This window comes from Colletotrichum paranaense, assembly GCF_030867605.1.
Source record: "Colletotrichum paranaense strain IMI 384185 chromosome Unknown Scaffold_2.1, whole genome shotgun sequence".
Lineage (NCBI taxonomy): Eukaryota > Fungi > Ascomycota > Sordariomycetes > Glomerellales > Glomerellaceae > Colletotrichum > Colletotrichum paranaense.
This window is the reverse complement of record NW_026848960.1, coordinates 319,191-343,011: the sequence shown is the minus strand read 5'-3', so window position 1 is coordinate 343,011 and position 23,821 is coordinate 319,191. Positions and strand designations below refer to the sequence as shown.

Sequence of the window (23,821 nt, the reverse complement as noted above, 5' to 3'; positions counted from 1 at the left end):
ACGCGGTAGCGTAGAGAGTAGGGGGGCGGTTGGATCCTCTCGAGATGTCTCGCGTGGGAAAAATCATCGCGTTGGCCTGAGCCCGCGGACCAGTGGAGATGTGGAATTCGTTCGTCGGATCGTGCTCATGGCACGTGAATTGCGTGTCGCTCATCATGATAATCAGCACGAGGCTGATTTATCGAGGCTTGGGGCGAGGAGGAGGCTTGGGCACTCCAGTCGTGTCGTAGGCACCGCGGCCCATGTTGGAGGCGGGAGTGATCTCTCTGACACCCATTTTGAATGTTGTAGGTGCTTTCGAAAGCGAGAAGTGGTTGGAATTGAGTTTCTTTGAAATCGCTTGTTAGCCATGATTCGATCAAATATCTCGAGGGTAGCGAGGACAGAGCGTCAACTTTATACAAGCCAGACGCGACATGACGGTGAAGATGGTTACAGGGCAGTCCGGTGTAGGACATGGGAGTATGCCGCACAAGGTGTAAAAAATTGGCTAGTGGATGCCGTTGCTGCAACTCTGACTCACAATTTAGAACGTCGTAGTGCGACGTGTTGGAAAGCGGCCTTGAAGACTTGGGTGCGAGTGTCTTCAGGAGATGGGATTGGTGAGAGTTGACGGGGATAAAGAGGCGGTGATGATGCAAGGAGGCCTGGGTATGTTGCCAAATTGGGCGTCACCAATGCTGCTCGGTTGTTTCGCAGAAAATAGGAGGAGCTGAGGCAAAACAGGCGGTCCGGAGGAAGCGAGGGAGTGTATTATCGGCACCGTTGCATGTGGATGGCTCGAGCAGGATGGGCTTTGCGCAGTTGCAGACGATCAAGTCTTTTCTGTCGTGTTGTGGGTGTGCCGTCGGGGGGTTGGTTGGATATCGAGACGGTTGGTTGCGCAGGTCTCGGAAAGTCGCTTCTCAATGGGGAATTCCCTTGTGTTTTGGTGATATTATTTGATTCGGTTCGGGATCGGGGTCTTGGAATAAACGCGTTCCCTTATTCTGATCCTCTCTGTGAAGCGCAGGTCGCGGAGAGTATTGCCAGGTATGGTAGGCGTGTAAGGTGAGGTGAGGTGCTGTACGGTGCGGAACGAGACGGGACGAGACGAGACGAGGATGGCTTGCTGCAGGTTCTCTCGCTAGTCTACTGAGCTGAGAAACGGGCAACAACTGCTTTGCTGGTGGGTCGCGCGAACTGCTCTTTTGTTTGGAGTGTTGGCAACGTTGGTGGTCCCAGGGACTGCGGTGAGCGTGCAGGAGAAAAGGGGGGCGCGTCTATTGTGTGTGATGGAGCGCGCGCTGAGAGCTGGTGCTGCTGCTGGTTTGATGCTTGTGCGTGGTGGTAAAGCTAGTGGATGCTGGCAAGTAGCGCAGAAAGATGTAGAAGACTGGATGTCGAATGTGAGAGATGTAGAGAGACCAGAGCGATGCGCCGTTGAGGAGAGGGGGAGAGGATGGGAATAAGAAGGAGGATGGTAAGTGAGGATAGGAACTCAGAAGAATGGAAACAGGAGATGACAGATGGGAGGGAGGTGATTAAGAAGGTCTCTCTCTCACACACTCTCTCTCTATCTTATTCCAGACGCCCCGAGCGAGAATGGGAAATTTTTTCTCGTTCGCAATGTAAAGTAGGTAATGTAATGTCAGGGCGGGAGCGCAGGGAAGGGGGGGGGAGGGTTCATGGGCTACTGGCGCTGGACTGGAACCATGTAAGGCGACTTGCAAGGTGAGGTAGGGCCAGGAAGAGGTAGGTACCTTTTTTTTCCCTTCGGGGCTGTCTGGTCAGGTCCAGGACAGGTCTGGTCTGGTTCTGGTAGGTAATGTTCCTCAGGTTTGGTGGTTCCTTTTTTTCCTTCTCTTTCCAGTTTCCACCCAAAAATTAAAGGGCAAAAAAAAAGGGAACCAAGGGAAGGGATGGATGGGACCAGCATCTTTGGTTGCTGCCGCTGCTCATCCTCCAAGCTGGAAACCGCACCCTCCCCCCCTGGGCGAGACGGCTAGGTCCTAAGCAAGGTACCGTGGTACCCAGACGGTAGACCCCAGGCCCCAGGCCCTCCCCTTCATGTTGTCCAGGGGGGGGGAGGGAAAGAGATCATGGATGGAGAGAAAGGAGGACTAGGGGGGAGTGTGGCATTAGCCAGCCATGAAAGCCACGCCAGGCCCTGGCCTTCCTTGCAAGATGCCCCGTCCCATGCCACGCCACGCCATGCCATGCCATGCCTATGCCAGGTACCCGTACTCCGTACCGGGCCCCAAAAAGTGAAGAGGCGTTTTGGGTACGAAGCAAGGTACCTTAGCTGGTCCTCTGCAATGCTGCATACCTGTAGATAGTGCGTACCCAACTTTAGCTACCCGTACGTAGCCCGTTTTGTGCCTGGCACCTTGCCTTACTGCGTACCCGGCCAAGGTATCTATTTGCTGCTCTCATAGGATGAGCAAAGTGAACACAACACACTTCAGGCAAGCCAAACGGGTATCCTTGCTCCATGCCGATAATCAGGTACGTATGGATGATCTTGACTGCCCCTGGATATATCCGTACATAGCTTGCAAAGAACGAGGGAGAGCAAGAGATCGAGATACCTAGACAGCTGAACAATTCCGCTTGTTCCTGGGTTCGATGATTGTGCGTAGTAGTTGTTGCCCAGAGGCGAAAGCAAGGAACGCAACAAGATCAAAGTACAGAGTAGAGTTAGGTTAGGTAGCGGCTACCTCGCACCCGCTTCTTCCTCCTTAGGCTATCGGGGAGCTCCTGGAACTGCACCAATCGAGACTAGAGCCGTGCCGTGGCTTCTCGCCGGTGGTGCGCACTGCGTGACTGCGCAAGCTTTGGTGTGGCAGCAGAGAGAGCGAGAAAGAGTCAGGTCTCAACGTCTCAGCGCATTTGGTCTCCTTTTGCCTTTCAGGGAGAGAGTGACTGAAATGATGAAATGCCCTAGCCCGACCAACTTGAGGCGGCGAGGTGAAGCAACTTGTATGGTGCTTACCTTACCTTACTTACCTCACCATACTTTTCCGTGTCCTATTTTCAGGTCCAAGTGCCTGTCTGTCTGTCTGTCCACTACCTACTCGTCTCGCCGCTTGTCCCCAGTCCACCTATCCCGTACCTAGTATTAGCTGCTGATCCTACTTTGCGCCAGCTGGTTTTCTGCCAGCACTTTACTGTTGAGGCCCAACCAACATGGTTCATGTCTGCACAACTGGCGCGACCCGGGGAGAAAATTCAATGGCGAAGCGGCCAAAATCGCGGCCTTGGAAAGGAAAGAGATGGTACGAAAAGGAACCCGAGAAAGAGAAAAACAACAACAAGAAGAAAAGAGAAAAAAAGACAATGCGCCAATGCAAAAGGGTCTGCGATGACTGCTTCCCGGTACATTGGGCTGGTCCACTCATGGAAGCATGAGAAAGAGTACTTCCTACAGGGCTCCTCATGTAACAGGGCACTTGCACCGCATCGCCGGTACGGATACACTGTGTCTACTCCGTATGTACGCAAAGTATCAGCCTATGAGGCGTCCTGACCACAAGAGCATCCGCAATGGAAGTGAATCACATCCATCCGCTTGGGGCAGCCAGACCACTGGCCAGCAAGTAAGGTAACTTCTATCCCACAAGAAGGACCGCCGAAATCGAAGACGGGGAAAGGGAGAGAGTACGGAGTCCTCACTACGCAGCAGAGAAAGATACTTACCTTGAGCCTGGTGCCCCGTATTGGACGGCAGTGAGGTCAGGTATCCACCGCTAGGTGCATGGAACGTCAACGCCGAGGTTCCTTTTGCCAGTACGTATCGCTCCGTCCGTCCTCACCTTAGGCTCACCGGAACACTTGGTTTTCGTCCCCGTCTCCATCTTTGCTAGCAGCTTGCGGCTTGCCCTTCTGCTTGTCTCCTACTGCGCATCTGCACTAACGGTTGCCGCCCCTACCAGGGTCTTCCTGAGATACCACGGAGAGCAGGGGTCATTGGCCTCCAGGGGTGCACTCTATCCGACCAATTCATCCATCCGTCCACCCATCCACGCATACATGAATGGTGACGGACGACTGGCGGACGAGCCTCGACGTTGCTTCCAATCCACGTTGCCATGCTGCTGATTGCTGTGTGTGTGTGTGTGCGTGTGTATGTACCGATATTCGTATGTGTCCCTCCCATGCATGCTTGCATGCCTCTCTCCCTCCATGCCTCTCTCCCGCACTTCACCTCTCCCAGGCTTCTACTTCCACCTCCAGAGCCTTTACTCAAACGTAGCGCCTGGAGAGAACCCTTGTCCTACCTGCTGCCGACCTGTCATTCTGCCGCGATCCTTAGCGCATGTTTTCGCTGCAACCCGATTCAAAACGCTGCTGTCGCATGCTTTGCCAAAGACTTTCTGTTTAGTCAGTCGCATCCTTTAATTAGCTTCGCCCTCACGGCTCACTTCAGCTCAGCTCAGCTTGGCTGTGTATGTGTGTGTGTGTGCACAGCATTCATCGGAGCCGGTGCTGCGGTAAACAAAAATAGCTACTGGCCATGCGTCATGTCGTGTTAGTTGGAGGGGGAAATCGCTTTCAGGAGGAAAAGGGAAAAGAATAGAGAGTCTGGATGCTTTTGCAAGCTTGGTTCCCGATATCTCTTCACACGCGAAGAGAGAGGGGGGGGGGGGGAACTTGCTCGCTTGCCAAACTTGCTGCACACCCTCTCTTTCGCTTTCTCGTCTCTTCTTCCGCCCATTCTTGCTTATTGTTGCAAGGCTCTCCCATCTTTGCATTCTGATGAGGGCTGCACGTCCCATCTGACTCTCACGACTCGGGCGGGTGTGGGTTCTAGCTGCGGGCCAAACCGAAGCAGCAATGTGAACGAAGGGTCGCATTATACGGAGGCATCCATGCCGATGGTTCTCGGTGATTACAACTTTGTGTGTCGCGTTCCCTGTGATGCCTTCGTCGGACAGCCATGGCCAGGCCCAGCCTGACAGCACCGATATGCTGCTATTGTCCATGTGTGACTGTCCGACTCAAGATGCTGAGCGTCAATCCTACTGCCTCGTACATTCCATCCCTTGGTTCCTCGAGCAGCTTGGGCGGGCGGCCGGCGACGACGACCCGGGCGTGTCACACTTCTCCCTGCCGTGCTCCTCATTTCGGGAGGGGAATGGTAACAGCGATCCGTTGCCCATCGTCACGCCTCCTCGCGTCGCTGAGCCCGTGCCCTTTCGGTGAGCACCGTCATGTCCAAGCACTCGACATTAGACATCCTAGCTGCTCCTTTTGCTTCTTCCGCTTGCTAGTTCCCATTGCTTCGCTTCAAAAGTTTCTTCCCAGCTGTCATTCGGGGACAGCTTGTCGGGCAAGGAAAAAGGCGTGACCAAAATTTCGTCCGTATATTCGCTTCGATCCGCGCCTCTTCCGTCGGCTGATTCATCATAATTGTTGTCGTCTGCAAAGTGTTCATTTGCTTCTTATATGCGGAATTGGTGCTATTACGCCGGACACGAGGACAGGCCGCGGAACTGGCCTCTGTTGTTTGAGCCTTGGTATTGTCCCGTCGGACGAAACACCTTGAGAGGCGGCTAGATCCAGCATGTTCCGTCAATAACCAATCCATGGCATGCAACCAGCCAATTCCCAGTTCATTTTCGAGGCTAGTGTGCGACCTATCCGTCGTGCCTCGCGATGAGCCACAGCATCTGATAATTCGTTCCCGTCCTGGATCGGTGCTTACAACACCATCCTGTGTGTTGGACCCACGTTTTTGCATTTTGCACCCTCCCAGAACCGACCTTTCGCGTCCCCTTTGGCCAGTTTGCTGGCGGGAATCAGATCAATGGCTCTGTCAAATTCACGCAACCTGGAAACCTCGTTCTACCACAGAATAGGGAGGTTCTCCGCGCCGTGGCACACTCGGGAACGGGGACAAGACAACCGCTGACAGTGAATCGACTGTCGACCACGCTGCAGTGTAATGTTGAACCTGCAGGTTCCAGAAAAGTTTAACCATGTGTCGTCATCATCGCGAAACACGAACTCAATATCTCGCGATCCAAAAGGAATTATTGACGGCCGCTCGGAATCCTCCAAAGTTTTCCCAACGGCCGCGGAACGACGGCTGAACGGGCGACACTCGGTCAGAGGTACACGGGCAATATGGGACTTTGCCAATGTTTCTTGGACGGTACGCAGCTGTGCACCAACATATCAACGGATGGCAACTGGCATGCGGTCCAAGATCCGCTTAGCCAAGACATTGATCAACTTACTGAATCGTCAGAAACCTGACGGTCCGCCCGTCCTAACGTGTACCTTCTTGTCTCTTCTGACTAGCTAGGTGACGGGTTTTCCGTTCCGGTGCCGGCCGGTTTAGAGATGTAAGAATGAGCTTCTGCCACAAAGCGATGCGAGGATTTGCGTCAGTTCTCATATCCGCAAATCTCTTGTATCCGGAGAACCGACAGCTCCTGTGCGATTGACAGTGAGAAAGAGAGCATTAGATAAGGTAATCGGCCTCCCTGTCAGCCGGTGCGCAAAGTAGGCACAAAGGCGTCAGTTGATTGGGCACATCGTCTGAACTCTTCGGGCTCGGCTTGTCTAGTCTGTGAAACTCAGTCGATGATTCCCATTGTCAGCATCTCTTTGGGAGTGAGGCAATTCTGATTTCTCAGGGACATAGGGTGCAAGACGGGATGAGCAGGGGGACTTGGTGGCGATCTTTTAACGGTGCATCCTTGAGCATGCTTCCGAGGCAAAAACAAGAATTCCCAATGTCCTCTCTTGATGGAGGCGATCGCTCGGTGATACGGTGGTTAGGTGGGTAAAAGGCCTTTAGGCCAGCGACCTTCCGTGTCTGTCACCTCCGAGTAGTAAGTGAGCATCGCGTCAGGAAGATCCGCGGCGGATTTCTCACTAGCCTCTCCCACCGTGAAGCCCCTCAGACGAAGATCAGTCCGCGGTAAGACTGTTTCATCTAACAACGATCGCCACGGCCTCTGTTCTCAATACGGCATGTAACAGACTTGCTGGCAAGCGACCAAACACTGACCGCTCGCCCAAAGGAGACAAGCAGGCGACGGGCTTCAGTGGTTGCATGGAGCGAGCGGATCGCTCCCGTCCGCTCGCGCAGCCAATGTCATCGAGGTGGCACACCAGTCTAGTGATTTGCAGAAACGCCGATTTTGTGAGTACTTGGCGACTTCACTATTGCAAAGCACAGATCCGTTTCCTATCGCTGATTGCTTTTTGACTGCGCCTTTCTTGGGAAGAATTCGCTTGGGCGCCGTGATAATACATTGCCTTTAGTATAATCGAAACTGATGCGGTGATGAATCCGTGGCTGTGACATGGATTGGCCACAGTGATGAAAAGCTTTGTCGCTGGAAACACGTTTCTCATCTCATGTCGAATTCGCGGCGATTGTGCATGCAAACCAACGATCTCCCTGTCACAAATGATGATTTAGGGAGAGGGCGAGGCAGCGGCAGCGGCAGGGTTCCCAGTTACCGGGCAGAGTATTTTGTACGGTAACTGCAGTCTCTCATGCCAAGTGAATCGTTTGGTAGATGGTGGCCTACACGATCAATCATCACCTCTATCATTGTCAGCATTCCAAAAATGACAGGTGAGCAAACCTCTCGTTCAAGACGGGCTTGGCTTGCTGGGGAACGAACAGCAGCCGCAAACAACCATGTTTCCACGGAAGGCAAGGTACGACAACGTCCGTCGCCTTTGTTGTCTCTCGTCTCGGTAGCCATCTCGCGTAGCGTTGTGCCCCCATTGCTCCAAATCGGCGGACGAGACAACTTTCCCATCAATCAATCTGGAACCCTGCAGACGTCGCCTTTCTCTATCGTAATGTATTCGTAGCTGTCATTGCGCTGCGGTCGTTTGTTCGCATACCCCTCGGCCCCTTCCATGTCGCGCGGCCAAGGCTTCCCTGTCTGACGACCTATTCAGGGACCTTTGTTCGCCCCTAGGGCTCGGTGACAGGGACCTGAGCACTGTCCTTACAGTGAACTTCTGCTGCATCGAAGCCTTCCAGAAGCTGTGGAAGCATGGAAGCATAAGGTAAAGTAGGCTCGGAAGCCCTGCAGTAGCCGTCGCCCCTTCGGGAACTGGCTCAGTACAGGAAACCCGCCGTTGGGGTTGAGAACCCCCTGGTAAAAGGGTGGGTAAGAAGTGCCTCCTCCACCTAGCAAGTCCACTCGGTAATATGTACTATGGTACTTCGCACCGTGTTGTCTTTTCCCCGGGAATGCTGATTGCACTGTGTGTTTCAAGGATCCTCGCGGGATCGTGGCCCGGTCTGTTGGAGCTCTTGACACCGGGCCCTGGAGGCTGGTTGGTGCTGGTATCCAAGACGCCCTGTCGATGGCCTGGAGAATAGATATCCGGGCAGCTGGTTCTCGGGGGAGGATACCTTGCGGCCGAGAGCAAAAGGTTGATGGCCCGCCGGGTGTGGTCTGAGATAAATCAGCGTTTGCTGAGAAACAGGCCTGGTAAAGCAAGTTGCGACTTGACGAGTTCCTACAGCACCCATATCCATACGTAGGATGACGGTTTGCCATAGGTGGAGGAACCTGCCGCGGCAGGGCAATGTCATGGTACACGTGTCCAGACAAGTGCGGTACGTACTGCCCTGTTGTTCCCGTACCGCTCAAAGCAAGGTAATCAAAACTGTTGGCACCGCCGTTCCTGCATTAGCCCATTCGCCGGCTCGGGTCTGCTGGGGGAAATATGCGATGAAACAGGGGTAAAATTGTGACCCTCCTCGGTTGGATACCGAGGAACCGGTCATCCATCATTAAGAAGCTCATGCTTCCGCCCCCTTTTCGGCAGACCAGTTGCTGTTAAACGTGAGCCGGTGGCTGCAAACCTTCTCGTCTTGATGGCCGCCTCAATGTCCTCCAGACAAATGGTCGCAATAGGTGTTGCTTTCCGATTCATCGTTCGCGAGCAGATGACGCCCAACGATGCTCGCGTACTCATGCGTGCAAGTCCCGTTGCATTTGAGGTCAATCATGTGACATTTGTGGCAAAGAGGGTGGTGCCCTTGCTGGCCGGTCAAACGGTATCCCGAGGTCTGATGAGGTTACACCTTGTCAAAGCCCAACCCAACCCAACGGTGAGGACCTGCCACCACTTCGGCTAGCTCCACTAAGCCATGTGTAACGCGCCTCCGTCCATAATTCCGCATGCTGGGCTGGCGGATGAAGCCGTGATCCTTTGTGCCCACCTTTCGTGGCTTGCGATCCCACGACCAGCGGCAGACGCCGACTCAAGGTGATCAGATTGGAGCGAATTTCAACGTCCAGGAACCTTGCAGACAAGGCTTTCGTTGCCGGGCACTTGGGACCAACGGAAAATTTGAAGGAAAACGGCCCTTTTGGCGACCCCAGCCATGCTGGTATGGCGACAGGGTGTGTAGGGAGCATGAACTTCATCGCTGGTCGGGTTTTGGTGGGTGCCACGTTTGGTGAAGGACTCTGCGGAGTACGAAGCCTGCCCCGGAGCCAGTTCCGACCAATTGCCCACAGCGTGGATCTCTCTTCAACGGGGCCAGCGCCACGTACGTACTCTAGCCGCCGAGACTGAGTTGTCGGTGAAGGTTATCCCTAATCTCTGGAAAAACTATGCTGTGTTCAAGCTTCATAATGACCCGAAGGTCAAGGTGTCGAGTTGGTGCAGGGCCCCTAGTCTGGCTGAGGGGGTACGGAGATCCCGTCTCGATCATCCGGTGAAGAGCTCGTATACTAAGGGACACCGAGACCACAGTGGATATTGATAGCGGATCGAGTTGGCTATTGGAAAATTTGATCTCCAAACTCTTCTGAGAGCTGTCTCGGTGAGCAAGACCGCGACGTATCTGTATTCAAGCGCGGAGACTGAGTAGGCGCTGCCCAGGAAGCCCTAGTGCTGCGGCCCGGGGACTTCCTAAGGCAGTAGCGCAAGTTTGTTACAAAAGACAGAGATTAGTGATGGACATTCTGTCGCTCACCGCAGATGCTCGTAACCTGGCCAACTGGTTCGCGAATTGCTGAGAGGCGTAAAAGAGTTATAGAAGTGTCGTATATTCGCACTATCCGTACTGCGTACATACTCTCGAGAGTCAACGGGAACCGTGCATCCACTTTTGCGATGCTGAAAGATGGGTCTAGCGAGGCTATGGAAGGGTTCCAGAAGCTTTCTCCTTGGGCGAACGCAGAGAGTTTGAAGCGACAGGTCATGACTCAGCCCTGTCGTTTGAGCCTGTAGCGAAGGTAGTTATCCGTGTCTGCCTACAGATAGGTATAGTGTTGCTGAGTATGGAGTGGCATTGGCTGCACAGACCACACGGCATTTTGGAAGTCTCGAACCGGCTGATTGCGACTGGCCCAAGTTGATGAGGATGTTCGGAGACGAACTCTATGGCGAGTCAGACCGGGCACCTACGTGCTGCGGCTGGAAGCGAGTGAACGTTTCTTCGCATGGCCAGTTCGGTCAGCTGCATCGGCAACGTTAGGTATCCGTAGTGGCATCCTCAAAGACATGCGGTGAAAGGCTTGCATCCTTGACGATTCGAAAAGATCCATCATCCATTATCCATGATGAGCTTGCTCGTCTGGCGTCTGTGAGCGTCGAAAGCCAGACGGTGTGAAGGGCTTAGGGCACAGCAATCAAAGTTCAACAACAAGCCACTTGCTTGCTGAAGTTAATTGCCAAGTGGGTGGTTGGTGCTAGCTGTATTCGTACTGGCTGTGGGCTGTCACAAAGGTGCCGTTTAAACCTAGTCGGGGATGAGATGGGACGGAGGGATGGGGATTGACCTCGTGGCACCGGGGAAGGTGTTCCGCCTGGTGAGCGCGGGAGTCTGCCGGTGAGGGATCCATGATGCATCTCAGAAGCGGTGCGTTGCGATGCGGTTTGGTGTGGAAAGGGTGGAACCAGAAGCAGCAGCTCAAGCTGTGACCATGACCATGTGGTGACAGCATTGCAATGGTGACTGTCGTGTTGGCCCTTTGGGACCCTGGGCGGAAGCGTATGCAATTTTAAAAATTTTCTCGTCTTTTTTGATGACAACAACCTGGGGATCCTCAAGCTCAGACGGCAGACCGAACTTTGCTGGGTCACAGGTGTGGTGGTGGTGGTGGAGCCCTGTAACCGGCTCTCGTTTGCGTCACCCCCCGTCCCAGAATTGTTCGCTTGTTCTTCTGGAAAATAGGATCTGCGGTGTCACCCTGCCCGAAGGCATATGGATCATGTTTGCGGGGCCGAGAAAATGTGTCTTCTGTTTGGGACAGATTGTCGCGTCGGCGTCGTCTGGGGGAGGGTTTTGAGATGATGGATCTTTGCGGATTTCCCTCTCATGGGGATGCGAATGGAAGTGAGGACAGGAGGAGGGAAAAAAGGGGGCAAGCCGACAGCAGCAAATGTGAGCAAACAGCATGTGAAGATTGCCCTAGAGTAAGGTATCTGATGGATAAGGAATGGAAAGGAAGGAGTACACCGTACCTTACGGCCACGGATATTCAATCAATCAAAGAAAGGCGCAAAGGTGTGAAGGTGTGACGGATACCCGCCCACACCTTCCTCTAAGGTACCACTTCACCGAGGGCAACAGCCGCACACTTACCTAAGGTACCTACCTCTCCAAGGTAAGGTAGGTTCCTTCCACTTCTCTACCTTCCATTTGGCTTGCGTCACCTCTACGGAAGCGAATGAGAAGGTGCTACGTAACCGTCTTTTGCCGGGCCGTGCCTACCTGCAGCCGGTTGTTGTTGCTGTTCCTGCTGTTGTTGTTGACCTCAAGGTTGCCTGCCATTGCCGGTTTTGTTGACTTCCATTTACCCAACAGAGGACGGGAGGGACACCTCGCGGCTCGACGTCGGAAGGAACCCACAATCGAAACACTTGGAGGCTGGAACTGCGCACTTTCTTTTTGGGACCAAGGTCAAACATCTCGCTCTCGTTGCCTCACCGAAGTAAGGCAAGGCAAGGTAAGAAGAGATTGCTCGGCGTTCCCTGCAATCTGTAAACCCATCGTCACCGAGGTGAGCCCGTATACGGAGTACCGTGTACCAAGTATTGAATATACACGCGAGGTAAAATCGGTGGATGGGGATTCGATCCTGTTCTCCACCACCAACATCTGCTGAGAGTGTGCCGAGGATCGAAGACAAGTCTGACAGGTGCTTTCTTCTTCCATCGCTGAGCATGCCCGATTCTCAAGCACTCGCTTCGATGGATGGAGAAAAGAAAGAACCGAGCTTGTCGTCATATCCCTCGGCTGTGAGTCCACATACGAGTTCGTCGCCGGCCGGCTCAATCTGACCTTCCCCCCGTTACTGGTGACCACCGTACCCACCGCCGCCAACCACCCAGTGGACAAATCGTGGTGTGACTCCTTGTGTGTTTCGACGTCTACTGCCTAGAATAGGAAATTCAGAAGGCAATTTTCAGATACCATTGGCGTGTGTGACAGTACATCTCTGAATTACCTCAATGGAACAAAAATCAGCCTTGAGTTGGTTCACAGGATGTGGGTTGAATGTCTTGCTTTTCGAAAGACTTGGATACCGAATCCTTGGAATATGGCATCTATCTTTCGCAAATCAAGACCCTAAAACCTGTATCTACCGAGTAAATTAGCCCAACAGAGGATTTGAACATATCCTCACCTTCACCCTACCCCAGCTAGTGTTCTACTTGCGATGTTCTTGAAATGCATCGTAAGGAGCAGCCCTATGCTAGAGAAGCGGGGTTAAGCCTTCAGACATAGGGTGAATGTGGATGAACGTCTGCGGAGAAGAAGAACCAGGATATATAGATACATAGATGTACGTTGTGCCATACGCGTGTAGTCACACGTTGGACGGGAGAATCTGCCTCATCTGGGATGGCTTATGAGCTTTTATGAACTGGACTCGTCTACAACCACCTGATTACACTGTTAACGACAATTAGTTGTTCATCATCAGTTTCAGTCCATAGGCACAAAGGCTGCCCACATTGCTATCATGTGAATGGATGCTGGTGAAGGTCTGGCATGATATAGGCGGTTGGCGGACTTGGACTTGAAGGGGGGGGGGGTTCTATGCTTCGACGAACATGAGATGAATTAGAGGTTGTGATAGCCCGCCCAGGAAGTAAATCTCTATAGCCGCTGTGATGTGACCGTTGGGGCCATCGCAGGATGAGCAAGCTACGGATAGGTGAAAGTGGCTGTTAGTGAGAGCCTGGTTCCGTTGGTTCCAATATCTATACATATGTCAATGTCTTGTTATAGAGTCGAGTCGAGATGTCTAAACAAGGTGTACCAATGAAGAAAAGGAAGATATACTCATCTTTTCACGTTTCATTTTGCATAATCATCAGGTAGTTATGACAAAGGTAGACGAGAGTATTGAGTGTATGCCTTCAAATATCTCATATAGATTCCTAGTTTTGACGAGATGAGCCGCTCAAGTGATTGATTGATCAACTGAACTTCAAAGGAATCGTATAGTTCGCCAGCTGTCTGAAACAAAGTCCCTAGGAAAGGAAATGATCGCATGGAATCTTCCACAAGTGCTTCTGGATGATGAAGCTCGGTCGGTCCATAGAAAACGCGAAGCCGTGGTTTCATAGTCTGGTAAAATGGCTTACGACTTGCTTTTCTTTCGGCCGAAGAAGCACGTCAACCTCATTTCCGTGATCTAGGGAAGAGGACATGAAGTCATCTTCGATAGAAGACGGTGTAGGTCAATTCGTACTTGGATCCCGACCTGTTCCACAGGGTAAACGGCATTTAAATAATACTTCGATAGAAGAGCAACGAGACGTCGCAGATTTGTCAACAGAATCCATTATAGAAAGACGCCATATCAAAGTAAGCCGTCCAATTGCAATGTGCAGAAACTTCTTCAATGATGAATGCTCATCTGAAATCCACATTCAGCGCCGTAGCAACAAGAATAGATTTGTTATTACGGTGCCTTAATTCAGCTGGCAGCTGAACAAGCTCTCAATAAAGCGGAAAGGAAGCTCTTGACGATTATGAGTACAAGTGAAAGTTTTTCTGCAGAGACAACCCACACGATCGAACGGTGCCTTGGCTGGCTCCTTGATCATGACCTGATTCTGGCAGGGTTATTTCGTTCGATAGCTGAGAGTAAGCAAGGTTCTCACATCTCTCGTACCTATAATTCATATTGTTTTGGGTAGATTCCCCGTTGCATATCTTCCACTGGTCATGAGACGGTGGATGAAGCACTCTCTTGAGGGAGCCAAGCCGTGATATGGTGTCTATCTGTTACATTTGTCCGTCTGCAACTTCAATCTGCAATCTGCTTACTGAAAGTTGGCTTGAAATACGCACCGTAATGACCTGTCATTACATTTGCGAGAGTTTCTTGCTAGGTGCTCTGGAACTACCTTGTCTATACTCCGCCAATGTACTCTGTCATTCTGGTTTTCTGCTCGCTTGATCATCCTTGTCTCAACCTCAACGAAGGGTCATCCTCTTGTGTTGCGATATGAGGGCCGAAAAGAGGTCATTGGAAGGCATCAAGGGCCACGACAACGGGCCTTCCACTTACATATGAGTCTTACACTCCGCGGGGGAATCGCGGGCTATCCCCACAACTTCCCCCGTCAACATACATAAAGTACACAGGCCAATACCGGGTTTTTGAGCTTCGTATCGGCCGAAAGGCTTCCCACGCTGACGTGTACACCAAGATCTAGAGACTCAAAAAAGACATGAAGGATGTTTACTAGTACAGAATAGACGGCTCGCGGAGACCGTCTCCCTTCTCTGAAGGGCATAGGCCCCAACGTCTGAGAATGTACGAACTCCAGTTGTGAGGATGACAGTAGAGGTGGTCTCATGGATCACCCGTTGAACAGTGCCGTTGAAATTCGAATGTGTCTTTCCGACTCGTCTTCGGTGATACTAAGATCGACTAACCTGCTTACTCGGAAGAGGGGAGGGTTTGCGTGCGTCAGAGGCCAACTTGAGCTTTGCTCTAAGGGAACGAGTAGCTACTCGCCCAAAACATCTGTAGTGCGGTTCTGTAGCGTAACGGTAGTCAATATAAATGTAAGAGGTCGTTTCTTCCCCACCTTGGGTCCGGGTAATTAACGTTGGATTTAATCTCCTCCTTACGATCTCTGCTGCCAAGAAGATATGAGAGGAAGAAACGTATTCACCGTCAAGTCAACATAAGCTACTGCAGTGTGTACATGAGAGAGAGCTTTGGGGAAAGTACTACCTAATTGATCGGTAGTCAACCAACGTGGTGAAAGCACCGCCTTGTGCCGCTACAAAGTTGACACCGAAGAGAGACACTAAGGACATACCGTGGCAGATCTTGGATGGGAAGACGCTTATCATACCTAGTAGCAAGTCCAGCGAGCGTCAATGTCATTCTCGCCAGTACTGGACTATTCATCTAGTCTTGGTTTGACCGCCTCGAAAAGCCAGACCATTTCCACTTCATGCACTGCTCGAATCATGGTCAGCTGACCAAGTGCACCGCACAAGTTCGTTGCAGATAACGGCATCGAGCTCATGTCCGGCGCAGATTTTGTGGAGACCACGGCCGCAAAAAGACGGCCAACAGATCCTACTTCGCCATGAGCTCCAATAGCTGTCCGACCTCCCTAGATACCGTGTGATCCGGTCGTCGAATGGAGTTACCGAATGAATGGTTCGCAAGTGACATGGCAGCATTGATAGTTGCCACACGAAGTGGCCACCCATTCGGGCGACAGAAAGACAAGCTGGAGCCGCGCTGAACCACTCGCCACGTGGCTTGGGGGAAGTCTGTCAGAATGAAACCCCGCTTGCATCTCACTTGGGGTTTTCAAGATTCAGCGACCCGAAGTTCTGGTTCGGAGGATGGTGGTACCGAGGGGGAGGCTACTTGAATGTGACAGACAGCTTTGGCGCCGACAAATGGTAGGCTTCGATGAGACGTACGTCGCTTATGAGCTGAGATGGCTTGTTTTCACCTTGATCCGTTCAAATTATAACTGAGAACGACTTTATGGGACAGAATTTGAGCTACAGACTGACTGGATACGAGAGAGAACAGAGAACTAATTACGCCAAGGTAGACCGTATAAGCGACGCAAGAAGTTGCTAGCCTCAAGCTGCAGCAGTAGGCTCACGGAGAATACATAGTCTAGTCTATGGATGGGCCTGGCCAAGTTCCTGTGAAGTCGCTTGTTCAAGATGTCGACTGTGGCTTGCATGTTTTCAAAGATTGGGTGTACAAAACATCTTTCTTTGAGATATCCGCATAGAACATTGCATCACAAGTAGTTGTGACAGCTCCAGCTCCACGTGCCACACAGCTGACTTTTGGTTCTGCAGTCCGGGGGTGTCCCAGGAGGTTGGCAGATGTGTGTGTGTGTGTGATATGTGTGTGTGTGGCTTGCTTTAGGCCAAAATTGCTTCCCGGGGTGGTGTGGACGATGCGTGCCAATCAGAGCCGGTTGCGCAAATGGCATTGTTTAGTTCATTTGATCTTTTTTACGGCAAAATTGCGAACTGTTCGTTTAGACTTTTTATATTGATATGACCATGGGGTCTCTATATTATCTAGGGAAGAAAGACCCACGAGGATGGGAAAAATGAATTGTAGCCATATATTTTGATTATAGGTAGTCAACCTCACTCTTCGTCGTCAGAGGAACTACAATTGATCACAATAACAACGAAGATAGGTTTGGACTTGTGGATAGTTCAGAGTTGACGGAAGGGAGGAGGTGCCTCGGAAATGCCATCGCGGAGGCAGCCTGTGACCTGCGTGCCTACAAATATGGTGCTACGGGATATCCTGACCTTGCCAGGCAACTCGTGACGGATTGTTGGTGCAGCTGCAGCATCGGCCAGAAAAAGCTTGACTTTGATCAGAGAGGAGAAGTTGGATATCGAGTGGCGCAGAGCGGGGAAGCAGGGAGAAACATCTGGGGAAGTGGCACTAAAACCCCGCACCTCAATTTCTCCGGCAAACTTGAACCGTTCGCAGCCCAGCGTGATCAAGACCAAGAAGCCATCCACATCCGTAGAAACTGCAGAATACCTTGTACCGTACTCGGGTCATCGGGATAATGCGCACGCGCGCCAATGAAACACGCATAAACGCCTTTCCCGACACCGAGCCGTCCCCTGTTTCTCCATTCTCTCTCCCCAACTCCCCACCCCCCGGCATCTATGGACCATGGGGAATCTCTCCTCTTCCCCCAAGTTTTTCCCAAGGTCCCAACGTCCCAACGTCGTCATCGCGTCCGGTCCGGCAACCATACCCCGGACTTTGTGTCTTTTCTTCCTCATTGCTGTTGGAACGTCAATCCAACCCACCAATCCCAGAAGGAACTTTTGGCCCATTGTCCTAGCCGGCCCTGTTCCTGAAAGCTACCCAAGCACCAAAGGTAGCCAACCACGCGCCAATTGTACCCCGCTCGTCCCATTGGAGAGGGTATCATCGCCGCCATTCTCGACCTCGCCGTCGGCCCAGCCTCGCCCTGCCCTGCTGCTTGTCCGGAGCTGGCTCCCCTGCACCTCACCTCAATTCATGAGCAATTGGATTACCTAGCTAGCTACCTTACACGGATACGCCTACCTTGGGACTTGCTCCGCACGCTCATACCCCGGCTTCCTGCATCTCGGCTCGCCCAACGTTACTTGCCATTGACCGCGAAAGAAAAAGCTTTCTCACGCTACGACTAGCTAGCTAGTCAGTCCTTAGCTCGGCCCAGCTTGTTTTGTTTGTCTTCTTGCCGGGGCCAACCACCAAGCACCAGACACCAGACAAGCGAAAGGATTCCACCACCACATGTTCGTCTAGACGCTCCAGTAACATCATGCCGTCGCATCCAATCCGTTGATCGGCCCTTGCTACTGCTTCTTTCTGCCCTCGTCCTTCTCTTCTTCCCACGCGTCCGGGATACGGTGTACCTCTCCCCGACCCGTCATCCCCCTCACCCCAGAGTAGAGTGGAGCTGGTTCTCTGCACTCTGCGGCCCTGCTCTGCCATCCTCGAGCTGCATAACGTAGCTTCGTTGGTCCGATGATCAGAATCGTCCCATTCTTACTGCCATGTGCAAGTCTCTCCGCTCCTCCCGCATGAGGGGAGGAGCACCATTGCCATTGGGATATAAGCTCCCGCTTCATCCCACCTTCCCCTCTCACAGGCTCTGCTGTCCGTCCTCCCGTCATCATCCTCTGTTCTGGTCCGCCGTCCTTTGTGCTTCAATCCTCTGTTACCTTGCCTGGCACACCTACACGATGCGCTCAACATTCCTCCCTGTCGCCGTCGGAGCTCTGCTCGCCCCGGCCACCTCCCTCGCCCAGTTCGTTGGCGGATCCGGTGGTAATACCACGGCTCCCTCCTCGCTGGGTCCTGACAAGGACGGCAAGTACTGGATCTCCAGCGAACACATCAAGGCCGCCTTCATTCCCTACGGTGCCTCCGTCTCCGACTTCATCATCAACGACAAGTACGGCATCCCCCGCGACATTGTCGCTGGCTGGGACAACGCCACCTACTACGAGACGGATCGCCAGCACCCCCATTTCGGCGGTGTCCCTGGTCGCTACGCGAACCGTATCAAGAACGGCACCTTTGAGATTGACGGTGAGAAATACCAGATCGACCTCAACGACAACAATGGCCTCGACACCCTCCACGGAGGCTCTGACGGATGGGACTGGCGCAACTTCACCATTGTCTCCCACACCAACAACAGCATCACCTTCTCCTTCACCGACCCTGACGGAAAGGAGGGTTTCCCTGGCGAAGTGGTGTCGCTCATCACCTACACCCTCAACGGCTGGAACTGGGACTTCAAGATGATCGCCGTCCCCACCACCAAGAAGACGCCCATCATGCTCAGCTCTCACACCTACTGGAACCTCGATGGCTTCTCCAACAACGAGACCAGCTTGGCTCTCAACCACACCCTTCACATGCCCTACAATGGCCAGAGAGTGGGCGTTGACAACATTCTCATCCCCACCGGTGAGATTCTTGCCAACGAGAAGGGCTCCGTCAACGACTTCTGGAGCGCGCCCAAGCAGATTGGTGCCGACTTCTCCAAGCCCGAGCTCAAGAACAACTGCGGTTTCAACTGCACCGGCTATGGTAAGCATGGACCAATTCTTATCGCAGAGTGCACACATGAAAGCTAACCACACAAACATAGACAACTGCTGGATCGTCAACCGCAACGACCTGGGCCCCTACAACTGGCGCACCGAGGGCTACGTCGCCCGCATGCAGTCCGAGTGGTCCGGTATCCAGCTAGAGGTCTACACCGACCAGGACGCCTTCCAGATGTACAGCTGCAGTCAGCAGAACGGCTCCGTGGCCCTCAAGAAGAGCCAGGGTCTCTTTGACGACGCCAAGTTCCCCCGCATCATCCCCAAGTACGGCTGCGTCGTGCTCGAGGTCCAGGACTGGATCGACGGCATCAACAACCCCGCCTGGGGCCGCACCAAGAAGCAGATCTACGAGCCCGGCGGTGACCCGTACGTCCTCCAGGCCAGCTACCGCTTCAGCATCAACTCCACTTCCAGTTCGTAGGAGGACTGTGATTGAGTGATGTTTTGGGAGTATAGTGCTGGAAGTGGGGGAATGCGTGAAGAAAGCAGGATATTCTATTCACCTTCACATATTTAATGATACCATGAAGAGGGGATTTAGCATGAATGGCGGAATACCCGTCTGGATTAATGAACTTTATCGTAATCTACCTGATCGACCCGATGATTGTGTCTTATGTATGAACTGTTGCTGTAGCGAGGCCTCACCTCGACAACACCATGCTCCTACCCCCACTTCAAAGCCCATATACTACCCTTTGTGCTGCCACCAAGCTGCCGCATCACCAACACCAGGCCCTTTAATACCACTCGTCACCCCCATACCCACCATCCAACTTTCCCTCCGCCTCCAACAGCCCCAACTTCTCCCTCACCCTCGCGACCATGGCCTTGCCGTACTCTGGCCCGGGAGGCGGCGCAGCTTTACTCCCGTCGTGCCTCAGCCATGGAACCTTTCTCGACGCAGCTGCAACCCCTTGTTCGACGACGGCGTTCTGAAGGGATTTTACGGCCTCCTCATCGAATGCGCCGCCCAGGACGATGGCGCGGGGCGGGGAGGCGTAGTTTCCGCTGCCGATTGTGCTGGTGTCTGGGTGCTGCGGCGGTGGAGAAGACGTCAGGAGGGCTGGGATGATGAGGGCTCCTGAGGCCGGGGTGGTGATGAAGTGGATTACTATTTGGGGGATTGTGAGCTCAATTCTTCAGGACTCGCTCATCAATTCTGTCTCATAACTCGATCTCTCACTCTTTCTTTCTTTCTTTTTGTCCAATTCCGGGGGTTGGAATGCGCTGTCTTGGGAGCTTACCTTCATATTCAGGCTTCAGGCCCTCGATGACGCCGCGACCAATCGCCTCTGTCTTACCGCATAGAATGATCGGTATCGGGCCGGATGAGTCCTTGTGATCGCTTTCTGTTTCTTTGAACTTGTTGTCGAGCATCTCGCGCAACGAGGGCTGCTGACGCCGCTCTTCGTCTGATTGGTTTAGGGCGTCTTGTTTCGCCTTGTGAGACCACAGCTGCATATTTGGGGGAAACAGAAGAAGGTGCACCTCTATACAATCGGGCAAAACAAATGGTGCGGATGTGTCTGGGACTTGGAGATTTGGTCTCAGATTTGAATGGAGAGGGGGGGAGCTTTCTTCACTACCTATATGAGGTTTTGCTTTCTCGTGGTGGTGTGGTTTCTGTTGTCTCACGTCAGACTTTGGGGTAGGTACTTCGGTAGTTTGATCCTACCGCGTTGAACCGTTCGGATCCGGATCCGGGGGCTAGTGAAAGCCGACGTCATTTTGCGAGTAGTGCCTTGAAGGACGGATATACGGACGGGGGAAAAGGTAAGCCAAGCGGGCTCTTTCGGGTATGATCATAATCCGTCACTTTGCAGGTAATATGTAGCATATGAGATGACTTGGTTACGGCAATTTTCATCTCTCAGTACGCTCTCTTTCATCGTAGATTAATGATTTAATGAGCAGTGATGAATTCAGAGTCCAATTTAAATGTGTTAAATATGTGTATTATTTGTCTTGATATCGTGAAAAAGAGAGTGCACTGATTCGCTGGACGACTTTTGCTCGAGAAGAAGGACCAGATCTACGAGATAAAACCTGAAGCAGGTTCAATCCAACATCAATTAATTACGAAAGATGATTTCGAACCCAACCTTTAGTTGGCAAGCCCATTCTGCGCAAGGAAATCCTGGATCTTGCTGGTGACCTCGACGTGGGAGTAGCTCTGTCATGATATGCGTTAGAAACTTTCTCAAAATCATTTCAGCTCTACAAGAGAGAGAACTTACAAATGCCAAGCCGTGGCCAGCATCGGGAACAACATAAGCCTCAAAAGAGCTCGCATTCTTGATCAGCGGTGCAACGCCGGCCGGAATCGAAGGTAGCTTAGGGTTGCCAGTTGCAAGACAATCACCACCGCAGAAAGGAACGTCGCGTTCTAGAAAGGTCCAATCGTTAGCTTACAATGGTATCTCCTTCCTATGTCGACTGGATAGGCTTCCGCATGTGCTCTCAAGACTTACCACCCGTGATGACAAGAACAGGCTTCTTGAACCCGCTCGTCGTGCCAGCCTCGCCGCCAATGGTGAGCAGCTCACCCACAGTCACCGGCTTGCCCGTCTTATACGCCGCCGTCAGGATGGCAGGGTCAAAGTTATCCGGCGCGAAGAAATTGATGTGCGCGCCGCCCTCGTACGCAGGCGCAAAGTAGCCATCAACGTAGTCGCTCAGCGCGGAAATCTGGTTCGCCTGGATGAAGGCCCCGCCCAGCAAGAAATCCGGGAGGAAGGTGGCGTTGGCGGAGAACCCCGTCAACACCAGACCGTCCGAGGCGTCCGGGTACATGGCGGACAGCGCGTACGAGTGGACGGAGCCGAAGGAGTGGCCGACGTGGACGTACTTGTCAAATGTGCAGGGAACACCCGGGACGGCGCCCGCGCGGAGCTTGTCAGTCAAGGCTTTGAGGGCGGCAAGCTCGAGGAAGCCCTGGATCTCGTTGACGGGTTCGCCGCGGGAGGACTGGGCGATGCCGAGGCGGTCCCAGGCGAAGGTGGAGTAGCCGTAGTCGTCGACGGCGGGGCCGACGTAGCTGTAGTTGTAGTTGTTGGCGGGGAAGTCCCAGTAGCTCCTGTCGAAGCCGATGCCGTGGGTGAGGATCTGGAGGACGGAGCCCGGGCCGGAGTCTGGTTGGCAGTAGGTTGAGGCGAGGTGGTATGTGCCTCCGACTGTTGCGTACTAGACGATGGACAAATCATGTTAACATTGTGTAATGTCTTTTGGTGTGTACTATGAGCTATGGATGGTGGGGGAGTCCTTACATCTGTGAGATGGGTTGCGGAGAAGTTGTTGCCCTGCTGTGCCAGGCCTAGCATGATATTTGTGACATCGATGTTTGTCTTTGGTGTTGAGACATTGAAGACGCCGTTCCGTGATGTGATTGACACTTCGACTGTGAGGTTCTGACACGACTTGGCCGCGGCAAGGGTCGCAAAAGCAACCGGGAGGGTTGCTGAAAGTAGCTTGACCATTTCGACGCTTAAGATGAACGTTGTGAGACTGTATAGACGGAGTGTAAGGGGGCGTCTTAGATTGAGTTGTCTTTGATCATGTCTAATAGCAAAGGGATGTGGACCAAGCCAGGCTGTTATACTTATATACTGGCAAACTGAAATGTCCTAAACCAACATTTTTCCGGGTACAACTCCATCCGCAACGGGGCGATTGTACGAGTGGAAAATCCTCATTTGCTCTCGCCCGCATACCCATCCACCCAGCAAGGTAGCTTCAACCATGACCAGCACCATTTCCATCCACCTGGCACCTGCAGCCCATGATGTCAGCAAAGTAATTGCAATTCACGCCGTCTTAGAACTTCACTAGCGGGCCGCAACTCGCATAAAAAAATGGTGGCGTTCAGAGCACACATAGCCGCCCAAGCAAAGCCAAGTTTGGCTAAGTAAGCCTACCTAGCGAAGCGAGTTCGCGCGAGATCCCCTCGATCTTTCCAGTCCTTCTTTGGAGCTTCCGGGGGTTAGCTCGATGTGCCGAGCTAAGGCAAGAAAGTAATAGATAGCGTGGCGTGGGTTGTGATGTGTAAGGTACCGTACCCTCTTGGGTGCTTCTTCCTTTGCGATCCACCCAAAACGTTTGCTCCTCCACGACCGGAGTCACGGAGTTGATACATCCCATGGGCCGGAGCCCAGTCCGGCTCACCGCTAGGCCTCATGCACCGCTTCCGAAAGGGGCATTAGAGGCATCAGAGCAAGGTCCAAGAAGAGACCTGCATTCAAAAAAGTCTTTGATTGCCCCCAATCATGTCTGCCGCCGATCTCAATTGAGTTGTTGGGCGGAGTTATTACACGCAGACACACACGGCAGAGAAGACTTGATGTGTGTGGAAGAGAGAGAGAAAAAGAGCCCCCAGTCCCAACTCGTTCTACGTCCGTCTTAGCGGCAGCCCCAACCGAACGCCATCGATGTCAAGACATTGCGATCCCCGCCCCATGTTTGCCGGTCCTGTCTCCACATGAGCTTACGGATAGGCCCAAAACATGCAAACAATGGGCAAGGGTGTGGATGAGAGAAGGTCCAAGGAGAAGAAGCTTATGCAGAAGCTTCAGTCATCCGTTTTTTCCCTCCTCACCCGGGGTCAATTTTCCCCTCTCAAGCTTGGAGTATTTGTCAGTCATGTTGGAATCAAATAGTGTTATGTATGTCTGATGCCAACCATCCCACGTTGTCCGTCCACCGCCTTTGCCTCCCAGCCTCCCCCTCGCCATATCCATC

The 23,821-nt window shown here is 52.8% G+C and overlaps 5 protein-coding genes across 5 annotated transcripts; 2 read left to right on the top strand and 3 right to left on the bottom strand.

The window, feature by feature from the left end:
- Positions 1-178: 178 nt before the first annotated feature.
- On the bottom strand, positions 179-11,755 carry CPAR01_01978 (uncharacterized protein; the record flags this gene model as incomplete). The annotated part of the gene is made up of 3 exons (XM_060486266.1): positions 179-328; positions 2,989-3,009; positions 11,696-11,755. The coding sequence occupies 3 exons, from the start codon at positions 11,753-11,755 to the stop codon at positions 179-181; spliced, it is 231 nt and encodes a 76-aa protein (XP_060353594.1).
- A 5,386-nt stretch (positions 11,756-17,141) lies between these two features.
- Positions 17,142-17,516, top strand: CPAR01_01977 (uncharacterized protein; the record flags this gene model as incomplete). The annotated part of the gene is made up of 1 exon (XM_060486265.1): positions 17,142-17,516. One exon carries the CDS (start codon positions 17,142-17,144, stop codon positions 17,514-17,516), a length of 375 nt encoding a protein of 124 aa, XP_060353593.1.
- A 692-nt stretch (positions 17,517-18,208) lies between these two features.
- CPAR01_01976 (aldose 1-epimerase) lies at positions 18,209-19,505 on the top strand (the record flags this gene model as incomplete). Its single annotated transcript, XM_060486264.1, has 2 exons — positions 18,209-19,064; positions 19,126-19,505. 2 exons carry the CDS (start codon positions 18,209-18,211, stop codon positions 19,503-19,505), a joined length of 1,236 nt encoding a protein of 411 aa, XP_060353592.1.
- A 319-nt stretch (positions 19,506-19,824) lies between these two features.
- Positions 19,825-20,548, bottom strand: CPAR01_01975 (uncharacterized protein; the record flags this gene model as incomplete). The annotated part of the gene is made up of 2 exons (XM_060486263.1): positions 19,825-20,198; positions 20,332-20,548. The coding sequence occupies 2 exons, from the start codon at positions 20,546-20,548 to the stop codon at positions 19,825-19,827; spliced, it is 591 nt and encodes a 196-aa protein (XP_060353591.1).
- Positions 20,549-21,191: 643 nt separating this feature from the next.
- CPAR01_01974 (uncharacterized protein) lies at positions 21,192-22,563 on the bottom strand (the record flags this gene model as incomplete). Its single annotated transcript, XM_060486262.1, has 4 exons — positions 21,192-21,260; positions 21,325-21,473; positions 21,559-22,270; positions 22,354-22,563. 4 exons carry the CDS (start codon positions 22,561-22,563, stop codon positions 21,192-21,194), a joined length of 1,140 nt encoding a protein of 379 aa, XP_060353590.1.
- Between the last annotated feature and the right edge of the window lie 1,258 nt (positions 22,564-23,821).